Source organism: Vanellus vanellus (genome assembly GCF_965231255.1).
Source record: "Vanellus vanellus genome assembly, chromosome: 12".
Classification (NCBI taxonomy): domain Eukaryota; kingdom Metazoa; phylum Chordata; class Aves; order Charadriiformes; family Charadriidae; genus Vanellus; species Vanellus vanellus.
In genome coordinates this window covers 7,728,750-7,742,747 of record NC_138917.1, presented here as the reverse complement: position 1 = coordinate 7,742,747, position 13,998 = coordinate 7,728,750, and the positions used below count along the sequence as shown (strand labels likewise).

Genomic DNA, 13,998 nt, shown 5'->3' with positions numbered 1-13,998 from the left:
CTTTGTCCCATTATGAGCTCATTCTCAGATTAAACACAGTTCATGACACTTTAATGTGTTAACTCTGCTTCATGATATTTCCTACCAGTGTTTAATTTCTTCTTTAATAGACCAGAGGCTCTATGTCCACACAAGTCTTTAATAAAGAGTTTTCAAATTCTAAAGACACTACCTTGACCTTTACTGAAATCAAAACTACAGAGAAAATTAGGATATTCATTCCAAAAAGTCCTTTTTAAAGTGAAATTTCCCCCAATAAAAGGTCAAACTTTATTATCTATAAAATTAATACTGTGTCCATCAAATTTGCTCTTACACATTGTTTCAATTATGTTTGGGAAGGTACAGGAACTGTTTAGATCAGAAATAACATAATTCATACTTAACTACCTTTCTCTGCAGTTAATTTGATAATGCTGAAAAATACTATAATAAAGTTCAAAAAGAATATCATATACAACTAAATTATTTCCTGCAGCAGAATGACTCCCTCCATTTTCTGTGGTCCATTCATGGTTACTGTCCTACTGGTAAAGAATAGTTTTGTGATTTACTGAAAAAAGATAAAGATGTGATAGATTTATATAAAGAACTAACAAGCATGAAGCTCCTGGTTTTACTTCTGACAAAAATCTTCAACATTTTACAAATAAGAAAAAAGCCTTGGCACTTGTCCCCTGCACTGAAGCATAATAACAAGGCGGCAGTGCCTGCTGAATCCAATGACAGAGTCTCTGTTGACATCAGTGAAAGGGTATGAAAAAAGTACCACTGCGAGTTTTGTTTTCAGCTGTCTCCATTCTTCACCCAAGATAGCACAGGAATGTAAGGTGTTTTTAAAAAATAGTGACCATGGAATATGTTGGGACAACAGTATCTTTTATATAATTATAGAAAACCTATATGCTATGAATACTTATAGAAAATAATATGTTTATTTAATGTCTAAGGTCACAGAATCACAGAATGGTCAGGGTTGGAAGGGACCTCTGGAGATCATCCAGTCCAAACCCCGCCAGAGCAGGGTCACCTACAGCAGGTTGCACAGGACGGCGTCCAGGCGGGTTTGGAATGTCTCCAGAGCGGGAGACTCCACAACCTCCCTGGGCAACCTGTGCCAGTGCTCTGCCACCCTCAGAGTAAAGAAGTTCCTCCTCACATTAAGATGGAACTTCCTATGTTCAAGTTTGTGCCCATTACCTCTTGTCCTATCACTGGGCACCACTGAGAAAAGACTGTTCCCATCCCCCTGGCACCCTCCCTTTAAGTATTTGTAAGCATTAATAAGATCCCCCCTCAATCTTCTTTCCTCTAGACTAAAAAGACCAAAGTCCCTCAGCCCCTCCTCATAAGAGAGATGTTCTAATCCCCTCTTTGTAGCCCTTTGCTGGGCCCTCTCCAGCAGTTCCCTTTCTTGAACTGGGGAGCCCAGAACTGGACACAGTACCCCAGATGCGGCCTCACCAGGGCAGAGTAGAAGGGGAGGATGACCTCCCTCGACCTGCTGGCCACACTCTTCTTGATGCACCCCAGGATGCCATTGGCCTTCTTGGCCACCAGGGCACATTGCTGGCTCACGGTCATCCTGTTGGCCACCAGGACTCCCAGGTCCCTTTCCACAGAGCTGCTCTCCAGGAGGTCAGCCCTGTACCTGTACTGATGCATGGGGTTATTCCTCCCCAGGTGTGGTACCCTACACTTGCCCTTGTTGAATTTCATAAGGCTTCTCTCTGCCCAACTCACCAGCCTGTCCAGGTCACGCTGAATGGCAGCACAGCCTTCCGCTGTGTCAGCCACTGCTCCCAGTTTTGTGTCATCAGCAAACTTGCTGATGGTACACTCTATCCCTTCATCCAGGTCATTGATGAATATATTGAACAGGACTGGACCCAGTACTGACACCTGAGGGACACCACTCGTTACTGACCTCCAACCAGACTCTGCACCACTAACCACAACCCCCTGAGCTCTATCTGTCAGCCAGTTCTCAATCCACCCTACTGTCCATTCATCTAACCCACATTTCCTCAGCTTGCGTGTGAGGATGATGTGGGAGACAGTGTCAAAAGCCTTGCTGAAGTCAAGGTAGACAACATCCTCTGCCCTCCCCTCATCTGCCCATCCAGTCACCCCATCATAGAAGGCTATCAGATTTGTCAGACATGACTTCCCCTTGGTGAATCCGCATTGACTACTTCTGATAACCTTCTTTTCTTCCAGGTGCTTTGAGTTGACACCCATAAAAAGCTGTTCCATCATCTTTCCAGGGATGGAGGTGAGGCTGACCGGCCTGTAGTTTCCTGGGTCATCCTTCTTGCCCTTTCTGAAGACTTTTTGTACGTCCTTTAGCAAGGTCTAAGAAGGTTTTATTTGACTTTACAAACTCACCTTATTACAAATACTGTTAAAAATTAGCGCAGAGCTCACAGACACCCTTCCCCAGCAAACATCATGTTTGCAATCCCTTATACTGACAATTAACAACATTAACACTGCTGAAACTCTGACTAGTGCTACCAGAAACTGAACCTCGGGGGAGGTGGATCAGGTATGTTTGGTTTTGTTTTTTTTTTCCTATTCTCCCTTTTTGCCCAAATCCTGTTAGCTCAAGCGAATTACTTGCTCTATTGGAAATGCCAATTTTCAAATTTTAAATTTACCACCCTATCTCATTTGGCAATTCTTAATCCTGCCTTTGGGTGCCCTCTCACACAGAAGTCCTAACCATATTCCCTGGTATTAGATAGGCTACACTACTAACCTGAAGAAAGCGATTTGCAATTTGTGGAAAGTGCTGTTTTAAAGAGAATGCATACAGTTATGTTCAAAAAGGAAAGAAAAAATCAGATTAAGTTGCCATAACCTTCTTTTAAAGTCCTGAAAGGATTCTGTATTCATTTCATATTATTCTACCACCATTTGGCTTGTCATCTAATGTAATATCCCTTTTCAAGATGGACATTAGCTATGATGACTAGAAAAAATGAAGTGGCTTTCACAGTGCTGCTAGCTAGCATTATCAGTGGCCTGGAAATAAGTTGCGGAACACTTTTCAGGGATGTTATCAGTCCCAGTCACAACTACGGGGGACAAGGCAGACCCCAAACCTACTGGGGGAAATCAATTATAAAACTTCCTTGGATGCTTTAGCCACAGAGTCTAGATTGAGAGTTCAGACTGGCAGTTTTGCGCTTGCTGTGCAAAGACAGCAACCAAACTGCAAGTGGACCACGTGCGAAGGGCAGCTCTCCTGTCTCACCACAGGCCTGCCCCAAGGGCGGTGCGCCCCCCCGGCACCCCCCGCCCAGCCAGGTGTGGCCAGAGGCAGGTATCCGTGTATCACTGAGGTTGAGGTTGGAGCTCCTGCTCCTCTCCATGCCCACAAATTCCACTCTCGTATTTTTATACAGACCAGTGGATAATTTTTCCAGTTATCAACCTGCCTCTAAGTTTAACGTGTTTCACAAGCTGTTTGCTAATTAATCCAAGAGTGATACAGACCACAAGGTTAATACCAGCTATTTAAGTTCCGCTATTTATTGCCACTTCCATATGTGGCTGAGCTACATACAGTGAAGTAGTACAATACTCCTGAATGATCATTATTAACACCTTCACATGACAGTACTAAATGCACACATGTGGTTTCTAATTACTTCATTCAAAGAAGTCAATAATGTTGGAGTAGATTAGCTCCTGCGCTCACGGTACTGCAGAATTACCAATAAACACAGGAACAGTGGCTTGAGTTACGTGCTGACTCAGTACCTCAACTAAACAGGATTTCTTTTCTCTAATCCACATTAAATATCTTCCCTTGCTCTGCTGTTCAGTGCACAGACACCTTTCCCTTCTCTCATGTTTTCAGAATGGAAAAAAATCTGGGAATTAAGAGGGGCCACCTAGCAGTGAGGTTCTTGGCTTAAAATAGATGAGCATTGCGTGTTACTGTCCTAAGCGCAACATAAAGGTATACCCAAAAATCCACTTTGATTCAGACTGGTTTCCACAGTTGGAAACTTTCAACTTCTTGTTCCATCTATTCTCTTTGAGGATATTTGACTCCACCTTTAAAACATATGCAACTTTGTCCTTTTGATAATCCCCCAATAATATTATCCTGAATTTTGCTTTCATTGTAAGATGACATTTCCCAGTGTACCAGATTTTCAGAAGCATTTAAAAAATCTTTATCCAATAGCAAGTAAAAGACAGAAATAAGTTTAGTGCTACATTTTCCCATGGAAATTTCCGAAGAAAAATATATGTATGAATATATAAGTAAAACACCATCTCAGCAGAATTTTTTTTCTTTTATACTTAAGGCGATATTTTCTTTTTCCTGTCAGGCCCTGCAAATGTTCCCTGAGTCATATGGTTTCAAAAATGTAGAATTACTCTCCTAAAAAGAATATTTTACAATTCATCACCAGGGCTAAACCAGCTGCAGCTGTGAAAAGCGTTAGCATATTAGCTGTTATATTACAGACAAATCTTTTATTTATTTTGAGCCGTTAGCTCTGGAGATTTGGAATGTTCAGGATTTTCTCTTTCTTTCTCTGCTCCGAAGTCACTCACTGAATTTTCACTAGATAGTTTAATTTTGATTATATTTGACAGAAGGAACTTTAATCCACACAATACATAAAAAAATCTACATTTTAACAAGGGGTTTTACTTATGTTTTTATTGTCACTGTCACTGTATTGAATAGAATAGAATTCAGCATATCAGGGATGAGTTGTTATTGGTATTTAGGTGCCTTAGGCTTACTAAATCCTCAAATATTATGAGGAAATTAACTCTGATGAAGATGATTTATTACTTTCCAAGAATGTTCATAAACCATTTGCATGTAGCATTAAGATCTCAGTGTAGGAATAAATGTGTGAGATGCAACCTTAAATCAAAGCTGTTCTAAGTTTGAAGTTTTAAGTTAATTCCTCTATTTCCTTTTTGTCGCAATGATCTCTAACACCTTTAGGTGCCCACCTAGCAAAGTGCTGAAGCGTGGGCTTAACTTTACACGTGTATCTTTCTGAACAGTAAATTTCAAGCAGAGAAAAAGGTAATATACTTTAATGGATATGATCCATAACGTTACTCACCACTGTCTATTGCCAGAAAGAGAGCAGTGTATATGTTGTTCTGAACATAAGGAGATTCCCGATCCAGGACAGCAGTGGTGCCAATGGTACCATTGGTGGGGTTAATTTCTAGCCAGCCTGCCGGATCCTTGTAAACTGAATACCTAAATAAAAATATAGAAGTTGTTAACAAATTATATATATAGCCATGAAAAAGTTACATTACTACAAAAGAATATGTCTTTGCACTTACTGGCTTTCATGGGGTCGATCTCTTAATACTTAAAAAATACAATTTAAACCTTGTGCCTTCCCTTTGAGATAGTTCATTATTGTAAGGCTTGTCTGACAGATGGAGATACAGTGAGCCAATTTCTTTGGACACGTATGTCCCACAGCTTGGTACAGAAATCAATATTTAAAACATTATGTAGGACCAGTTTCCTACTGCTGTGTTACACAGCCAGAGTACCTGACCACTTTCACTGGCCCTCTGCGTCAACACTGGTATTTACAGATGTCATGAATCCTCCTCCCACAGTCCCCTTTTTTCCAGACTCAAAATTCTGGCTGGAGTAGGAGTTATAGTTTTAATTTATTTTTTTGAGTGTCTGTCTTTCTTTTTTTACAATTAGTTATTTTGGCTGAGGCTGGAAATGCGGGGTATGGTAGCAAATAGAGAGTCAGACTAAGAATTCACTAGGTCTAACGGGAGCTGGTTACATGCAGACCCGGTTCGCGTACATTCATTCTGCAGTCTCCTGCTGCTGTGGATTTCACACAGATGCTCAGAACCTTGGAACAACTCAACCACATATATTTTGTCTAAATAAGGATCTGAAAATGCTGTCTGTACAGATCTCAATGCAAAATTCACTGTTGTGCTTTCTTTGCATTAATAGGCACAAATATTTAGACCCTGATACTGGAAATATTTAGAGATATTGTGGCATTTATGAACTAAGAACTGCCCTACTTGACTGAAGTAATAAACATAAGAATGTTCCTGATTAGGGCCTAATTCTATACTCAGTTAAATATATTAAGTAATACAACAACACAGAGCTGAATTAACTGGCACCAATTCCCTCTCCAATGAAATGTGTTAATATTTTAAACCAAAACTCCAATCATATAATCAATGCTTAGTATAATAACCTGTTTATCTTTTTTGTAGTGAATTGTTATAGGTCATAAACAGCCATACAATCTTCTATAGACATTTTAAATTATAAGTAATTGATATGAAATCTGTTACTGTTTAATGAGTATGTGCCTAGCCAGTGCTAGGCATTATGCCGTCTTAGTGGCATTCATCTGAAAGGTGTCCTAAGTCATAATGTTGCCAAAAATAATTTATCAGTGGAACTATTTCCTGAGGGAATAATCAAAATTAACAGATTGTTAGGGAGGTAAGATGGTAAGTAAAATGAAATAAAATGGCAGTTTCTAGAAGGGCAAAGAATAAATCGCAGGCCAACAAAGAAAGACATTGTCTCATTGAATGCTTATTTCAGAGGCTGGCTTTGGTCCCTTGTGCCCTCTGGAAACTGGAAAAATAAGTTGAGATTAGTTGCTAGTTCCCTCTAGCAGACTCTTAAGAGATGCCCGTCATCGTAGCTAACGAGGGGGCAACGTGTAGCTGTTCCATCCAGCTGCCTCTGACCCCCCCGTCCTCATTTCAGACCTCTCGGTCCTCTGTTAACTTCTGCTTTTCCACTGTCCAGCTATTTTGATCAGGCAGAGTTTGAGAACTTTGGATTTTTGCTGGGATCTCAGAAAGGCTGGGCAGAGCCACAGCTCAGAGCTGTCAGATGTCCAAGATGGCCATTAGCATCATTCATTATTCATGCAGCAAATTTTACTGTGTTTCAGCAGAAGGTCTGATCATTGGCCAAAGGTAAAAGAAAAACAAAAGCAAATGACTTAGTGCATGGCTCAAGCTTAAACTCTTTCATTAAGACAGCACTGTAAAACACTATTGAACGAATTGAAGAATGGATCTCTTCCATCCCTCATCACAGGAACTTCCCCTCCAACATTTGAAATAATGCCATGGGAAGGTGTCATTAAGCAAAGATTGGGGTTTTTTTTACCCCATGTAAGTTAGGAGAGATTAGAACAGATTTGACTTATAATAGACTTTGAATAATAAATGTTGGGCACGGACACCATACTATTCAGCAGGAAGAAAACTTAATTGTTAAAAAGGGAAAAGGGAAAAGTTCCAGACAAATTGGTTTTCTCATGCATAAATGAAGCAGTGCAGGTACAGGTACTCAGGCCTGAGAAATACAAGACAGAAACACAGACATCTTTTCCCACCCCACAGATCAGGTATCCATTATAACTGTATTAGCTGGAGCCAGAGCAAGACTTGAATTTATACCTTAGAAAGCACAAGGCTCCAGAATCCCTATGAATTTGCCATGTGGCGCACAGGTCCATTTAAATAAACTATTCTATAGATTGACATTATACTCCAAAGATTGACAAAGTACTCTTATTTCAAAAGAATGATAGTCCAAGGAAAAAATACTGAGTTTTGTCTTTTAAAAACAAAATTGCTTTTAGCAGAAAGCCCTCTTTTAATTCATCAGAGAAATACCTCTCACAAAAAAATCATCAGTTGCCTCAAAATTTCTTTGGTGTGCCCCCAGGGGAAGTGATGCTATCCTACGGAAGACGAAGATGGCTAATTTCAGAGGTGCTAACAGACAGCACTGTCCACATGACTGCTGTTCTTTACCAGGACTTTGCTTCAGGCTTGAAAAACGCAACCTCCTCCGGGCTGCTGAACCAGATTGACTTTTCCATGGTACATACAAATACACTGGTGTTCAGGCAGCCAATTTCAGGATCAAAACTTCAATGTCTACAGCCATGAAAAATTCTACATTTTTATGAGCAATTATTATGTTCAAATAAATTAAAGGACAAATTTGGAAACCAGAACCTTTTGGAATTTATGAGAAAAAGAGGCAAATATAGAAAACACTTGGCTTATTCATGCTCCCTCAGAAGTCACTCAGAGTTTCACCACTGGCTTCCCCAGGAGCAGGAATTATCCCTTAGGGAATATGTGGGAAAGAAACAAAGGCAAATGCTAGCGCACAGTGAGACATTCCATCAACCCAACATGTCCTTCCACTTAATAACCATTTAAACATTAATCAATACCTCAGCTTTATCTCCTGTAAAAATGAGTTACTAGAATAGCAACAATGCAGAATCATTATTTCATTTCACTTCTTTGTTTCTTTTTTTTATTGTTGTTTTTATAACTTTGCAACAAAGGTATGCACAAAAATATGAAACAAGGGCAGCCTAAACAATTCCTAGTCTATTGTAAAACTGCAAATTCTCAATTAACCCCGAAACAATTTAGGAAGATTCAACACTTCTAAAGTAATGAGAATTTAAAATGGATTGTATTATCTTCCCTGATTGCTCTACAAAGCACTGTTGGCTGTGCAAATAAAAAACTGAATTGTATAACCTGTGATTTGGCACAGGATATTGTGAAAGTAGTACTTTGTCTTTCCCACCACATTTTTTACTTATTGTAAGAGTGTATTGCAGTACAGTTAAGATGATTGTTCTTTGTTCATTTTTTTGAGGGCTCTGCTAGCAAAAGGTTTAGAATAGACTCATTAAGAAAAGCACTATAAAAAAAATAAAAGTACAGAATGCAAAGTTTCACTTCCTACTTTTGACTTCTGTGGGGACTGCTGATTGCATAGCAGTTCTGATAATCAGACCATTTTTTAGGTGGTTAAACATAAACTTCTGTGCCTCTGTGTACCTACTCAGTTTTGAAAATCATAAGTGCATTGATAGATCTGTATGGATGTATACAGAACTGTGTTCTCTGGTGTCCCAATTACTGCTTATTTTGGACTTAGTCTGCATTGCAGTAGTGAAATTTAGTGCTGCTTTGTGGAGTTTCTTTATTTCATTTTTATTTTTTAAATTTTAAACTATTCAGACAGCTTACGGTTCCCAAGGGCTTATACAACAACAAGGCATGGACAAGTGGCTGTACCCCACAATTTTGATTGTGACCTCCTTGTATCTATAAGCCAGGTGTTGCACAGGAAGCAGAAAAAACAATTCCCTTAGACTGGAAATCGTCTGCTGCAAAGTTTATGTATACACTTCAAATGCAGACCTACAAACAGATGCAGAGATGCTATAGATGCAGAACAAGAGAACACAAATCAAAATATGCAATTGGCCTATTTGGTGCAGAACTAAAATAAACTAGCAAATATATGGAAATAATTTAAAATTTATAAATGGCATCTTCCCCTTCCTGTAACACGGCAATAATTCAGAGAACGCCTCCTGGGGTCGCTAGCAGATGTGCACGGTGCCGGTGGCTGGCAGCTTGGTTAGCACGGAAGATCATTACAAAGAACTGTGGAACTGTGGTGATAATATGGACATAGAAATCTAATCAGAGCCACAACCTTGCACTAGCCACAAAAAGAATTTCACAGCCGACAGTGCAATAGCCCAGGGTGCCGTAGGAGAGCAGCCAGGCATCTGGGCACAGAGTCAGACGCTGCTCTTGGCAAGGACTTCCAGAGCTTGGTAGTTGCCAGACTTTTCCCACGTGGAGTCAAGGGGTCTTGCATCTTATGCTTTAACAGAAAGGGAAGGCAGGCAAAATGAAGCAGTGCCAAATCTGTACTGAATGACACATCTGCGCCAGTTTGATGTGCGGTGTTGACAGGAGTTAAGGTGAGCAACTCAGATAGGCTTGTCAGGGTGGCGGTTTTCAGCCTTGCCCATCTGGAGACTGCTCAAGTCATGTTGTACAGAGACCATATGACCAGAAAGACAGAAAAGAAGTGGTACAGTGGCACTGGCCCCATCAAACATCTGTCTGATTCTGCAGTTAGGCTTTGCTGTGATAATGCGTAGGCATAAACCGTAGGCAGCAAGTTGACCCTGTGGTGGACTAGTGAGCAAGGCTGGTCTGGCTGGATCAGGACTTGGAGAACTGTCATAACGGAATTAGGGAAGCCCTTTCATCCATGCTATGCCCCCAACTCAGCTTTAAAATGAGTGAGGATGTATTTCTGCCTTGAAAAGCTGTTAAAAGGATAAAATCTGTAAATCATTGCAAAAGGACTGAGAATATATAGCAATGAGGGATATCAAAAGTACTGAGATAGACGGAATAGAACAGAATAATTTGAATAGCTTTCTAAAGATGCACAAAGATATTTACTGGCATTTTCAAAGTGTTCATCTCATTATAGCAAGTCCACCTGAAAAATCAAGAGTGACTTCCTCTAGAAAAGGATCCGTGGGTATTTGGGAGAGACCGGTGTAGCAATTACAGCATAAATATACGCACCCATGTAAACAATGGTGGTTCTAAGAGGAAGACAAAACCACTTCACAAAATATAAGTGTAACATTAAAAACCTGGATTAAAACTGCATTGCTTTATGTACGGATGATAGAATGTAGAGCTTTAGAGATCAACCTGCTTCCCATCATGCTCCATCTTTTCCACTGTGCTATCATTACCTTTTGCCTGCACTAATTACAGCAGCATATGGCAGTAGAAAGAGTAGAAAGGAAACCTTATTGCGATGCAGCAATTCTCCAGCTGAAATATACTCCAGACCCATTAATAGTGACACACTGCAATTTCTCTGTTATTTGACTATATGATAACAAAGGTATTCCTGCTCCCATACTGGTTTAGGTTATAAGCTTTGGGAGAGCAACTTACATTTCATATATATATATATATATTCACAGCCTTGCACAGCAGGGTCCCTAATTGCTAACCCATGCTGGATGAAAACAATAACAGTAATTCTCTAACATATATTACATCTAATGCTTTCTAACTATATTAATATTTGATTTTGTAAAGATATTTTTTAGGCAACTTCCAGGCTTGTTTTTCTATTTTAAAATGTTTGGGTCAGTAAAGCCATTGCAAGAATATCTTTGGAGAAGTTGTGGGGTTTCATTTTTTTCAGTTATTGAAAAACAATGTTGATAAATAAAATGTATTAATTTAAAAGTGCAAGTGAATATACAGGTTTGCTTTCCATTTTATACCCAGATATAAAGCTACTGCCTAAAATAGCTCCTAAACACCATGTTGAAGAGGTCAGTAACACACGATCCATGGTCCTTGTGTTTAGCGTGACAAAGCGTGTCCTAACAATAGAAAGGAGGCATTATTAATGATAACTGAATTCACTGTATTAACAAAAAATGCTGGCAATGATATCGAGAGCTTGCCAGTAAGACTTGTATTTACCTTATCACATTAGCTGAAAGTATACTCCCAGCAAACCGTTCTGTGGAAAATCCGTTGTTCAAAAGGGCTTTTCATACCACCTTTCAATACTGCTTCCTCATGTGCTTTCCCATTTGGATATCCAAATACATTTTTCTTTCTTTATGGCCCTTGAAGAGCTCTACAATTTCTACTGATCCGTATGACAGGATGTCTCCACATCCTTCTGTATGAGGTAAACTCCGAGGCTGGTAGCTTGCCGTTCAATTTGGAAGCGCCTGGATCTGGGACCGCGTGTGAGCATTACGCTGTTTCACATCTCTTCCAACAGTCAGCGATGGTCTGCAGTCCAACAAAGCGCCAATGCCAACCACTCTTTGCCGGTGCAGTTGGTGTTGGTCTGCCCTAAGAGTTTTATGCCTTCTTTCGCAACTCCTCTTAAATGAATGCATGCAGTTAGCGTGGCAGTGTTGTCAGGACTATAAAATTACTATTATGGGCACAAGATCGTGACAATTTCAACATAACTCTGCTGTTGCTTAGGGTGTTCTGTTACGCAGGCACAGCTGAGTAATAATTCAAAGCTAAGCCTTTTTTCATAATTTATTAGCAATTCAAATAACTGCCTGAAATAACAAAAACATGTCAACAGGTAAATGGCTGCATGTTAGGAGAGAGGGGCAAAAACTGATTGGTATTGTTTTTCATACATATGCAAACTACATTGCTGTTGGCAAGGGGATAGGCAACGCTAGCCTGGCACTTGCTAAATCCCCAATTCCACGTTGCTTTCAACACGCTGCTCTGTACCTGAGCGTGTGGGCCTTGCGCTTCCTGAGGGAACGCATCAGGCAATTTCACTCTATTTCTGGACATACTGACTGCTCAATGTGCTGTTTGCAATAGGGCTATGGTTTGTGCACAGGAGACTTGGCTACGACGCAAGTCAGGTATACGGGTGACATTTGAGGATCCAGAATAACAGTTTGGCAGTTTGGGGGAACTGAGAACATTAAGTATGCATAACAGAGCTAATGAAGATCCCTGTTGAATAATGGCAATAGGTTTGTCATCCAACGTATAGGACACGTAAGATGATACACCACCACATGCAGCCCTACCAAGTCAGCCAGCTGAATTGGTTCTTTAGTTGTGGCATTTTTCTTTTCACCCTGTAATATGAATCAACGGGAATAAAAAATCCTGCATTAAGCTCAGTGCTATCAATAACAACCTGTCAGCAGTACCAGCTAACGCAAAGCTAGCCCAGATATCTATCCACAGTGCTGCGGACACAACCTAAAAAAGTATTTCCATTGCAGGTGAGGACTGAAAAGCAACTGGAGGATTTCATATTGCAGGGAAAACAGAAGCATAAGCGCTTCATCACAGAACATTAGTGAGACAAAATGTAAGCATTTATTCATCAAAAAAGCTACAGGCCAGGATATACAGGTTATAAGAGAAATGATAAAGGCAACGGTACCGATAGCCCATTAAACGGCCTTTTCAGATCTTTTCCGGTCACTTGTAGAAACGTACATGTTGATTACTGATCCTAAAGGCTTTCAGAAACTGTCTTCTATATGTCTAACTTTGTGATTCCACAAAATGTTCACTGACAGTTTTAAAGACCTGTTTTCAATATTAAACCTAACTGCATGCGGCCAAAACCTTGACGTACACATATCCCTTGTAAACATGCTCTATTAACACAGTTAAGAATCCCCCAACGATCTTCGAAAGATGCTATTAAAAAGTCAGAAAGGAAATCTAAACTGTCATCTGTTTGTACTTTCCATTCCCCATATCTGACTTGCACACTACAGTTGGCAAACTAAGCATAGTTAGCCATCTTTTCCCATTAAATATACGATCATACAAAATGCATGGTTTTGAATTTGGATTGAAATGCTGTTACTAAAAGTGTGGCTATATGCTAAACGTGCAGTAGGCTGTAAAATATCTCCTGCAGTGCTCTCCTGCAGAGATTTGGACATGCTCAAATTACTTTGGCTAGATTCTTTAAAATAAAAAAAAATAAAATATGAAAAGCAAATTTAACTGGAATATACTATTATTAATCAGAATAAACATATCATTAACAGAATCTAAAACCTGAAATAAATCACATTTTCTGGCGACATTGTTGAGGAAGGTATTAGGGTCAGATGCGTTTTTAAACTTACTGAAGATAGAGGATTTATGCAATAGCCATTTTTCAGCTTCATGGAACAGATTTATGGGCTTGCAGACTGTCTGTATTTTCACAGGCTGGAAATGTCAACTTAGAGTACAATTTAAAAAAATAAATTAAAATACCCATCAATGTTCTGCCACTCTGTACATTTTTGGTCACTGAAAATTCATGTTTCTCTTTGATAAACTGGACATACTGCAGGGTGAATTCATTAGCTCCGCACCAGTGCATAGCTTAGCTCTGCAGGTCGGGTGTGACAATCTTTGTAGTAACTCACTGCAGCAGTTATTTCCCGAGTGTTCCTGAAATCTCTCTCAAGTTTCTAGGAGTTTATGCACAAACATAAGTACGCACATACTTTATTCTAACCCTATCTATCTGAATAGGCATCATACTTTGCCAGCTTCAATGCCAATCTGGCACGTGAAATAACGTAA

The 13,998-nt window shown here is 39.8% G+C and overlaps 1 protein-coding gene across 2 annotated transcripts in view; it reads right to left on the bottom strand.

Moving 5' to 3' along the window:
• Window positions 1-13,998, bottom strand: part of CDH13 (cadherin 13) — a gene marked incomplete at its 3' end in the record, with an annotated part of 498,288 nt that overhangs the window by 29,097 nt on the left and 455,193 nt on the right. For both annotated transcript variants that reach the window (XM_082489177.1, XM_082489176.1), the window contains exon 11: window positions 5,109-5,251. In XM_082489177.1, coding sequence (XP_082345303.1) covers window positions 5,109-5,251 — 143 coding nt within the window. The remainder of the gene's footprint in view (window positions 1-5,108; window positions 5,252-13,998) is intronic.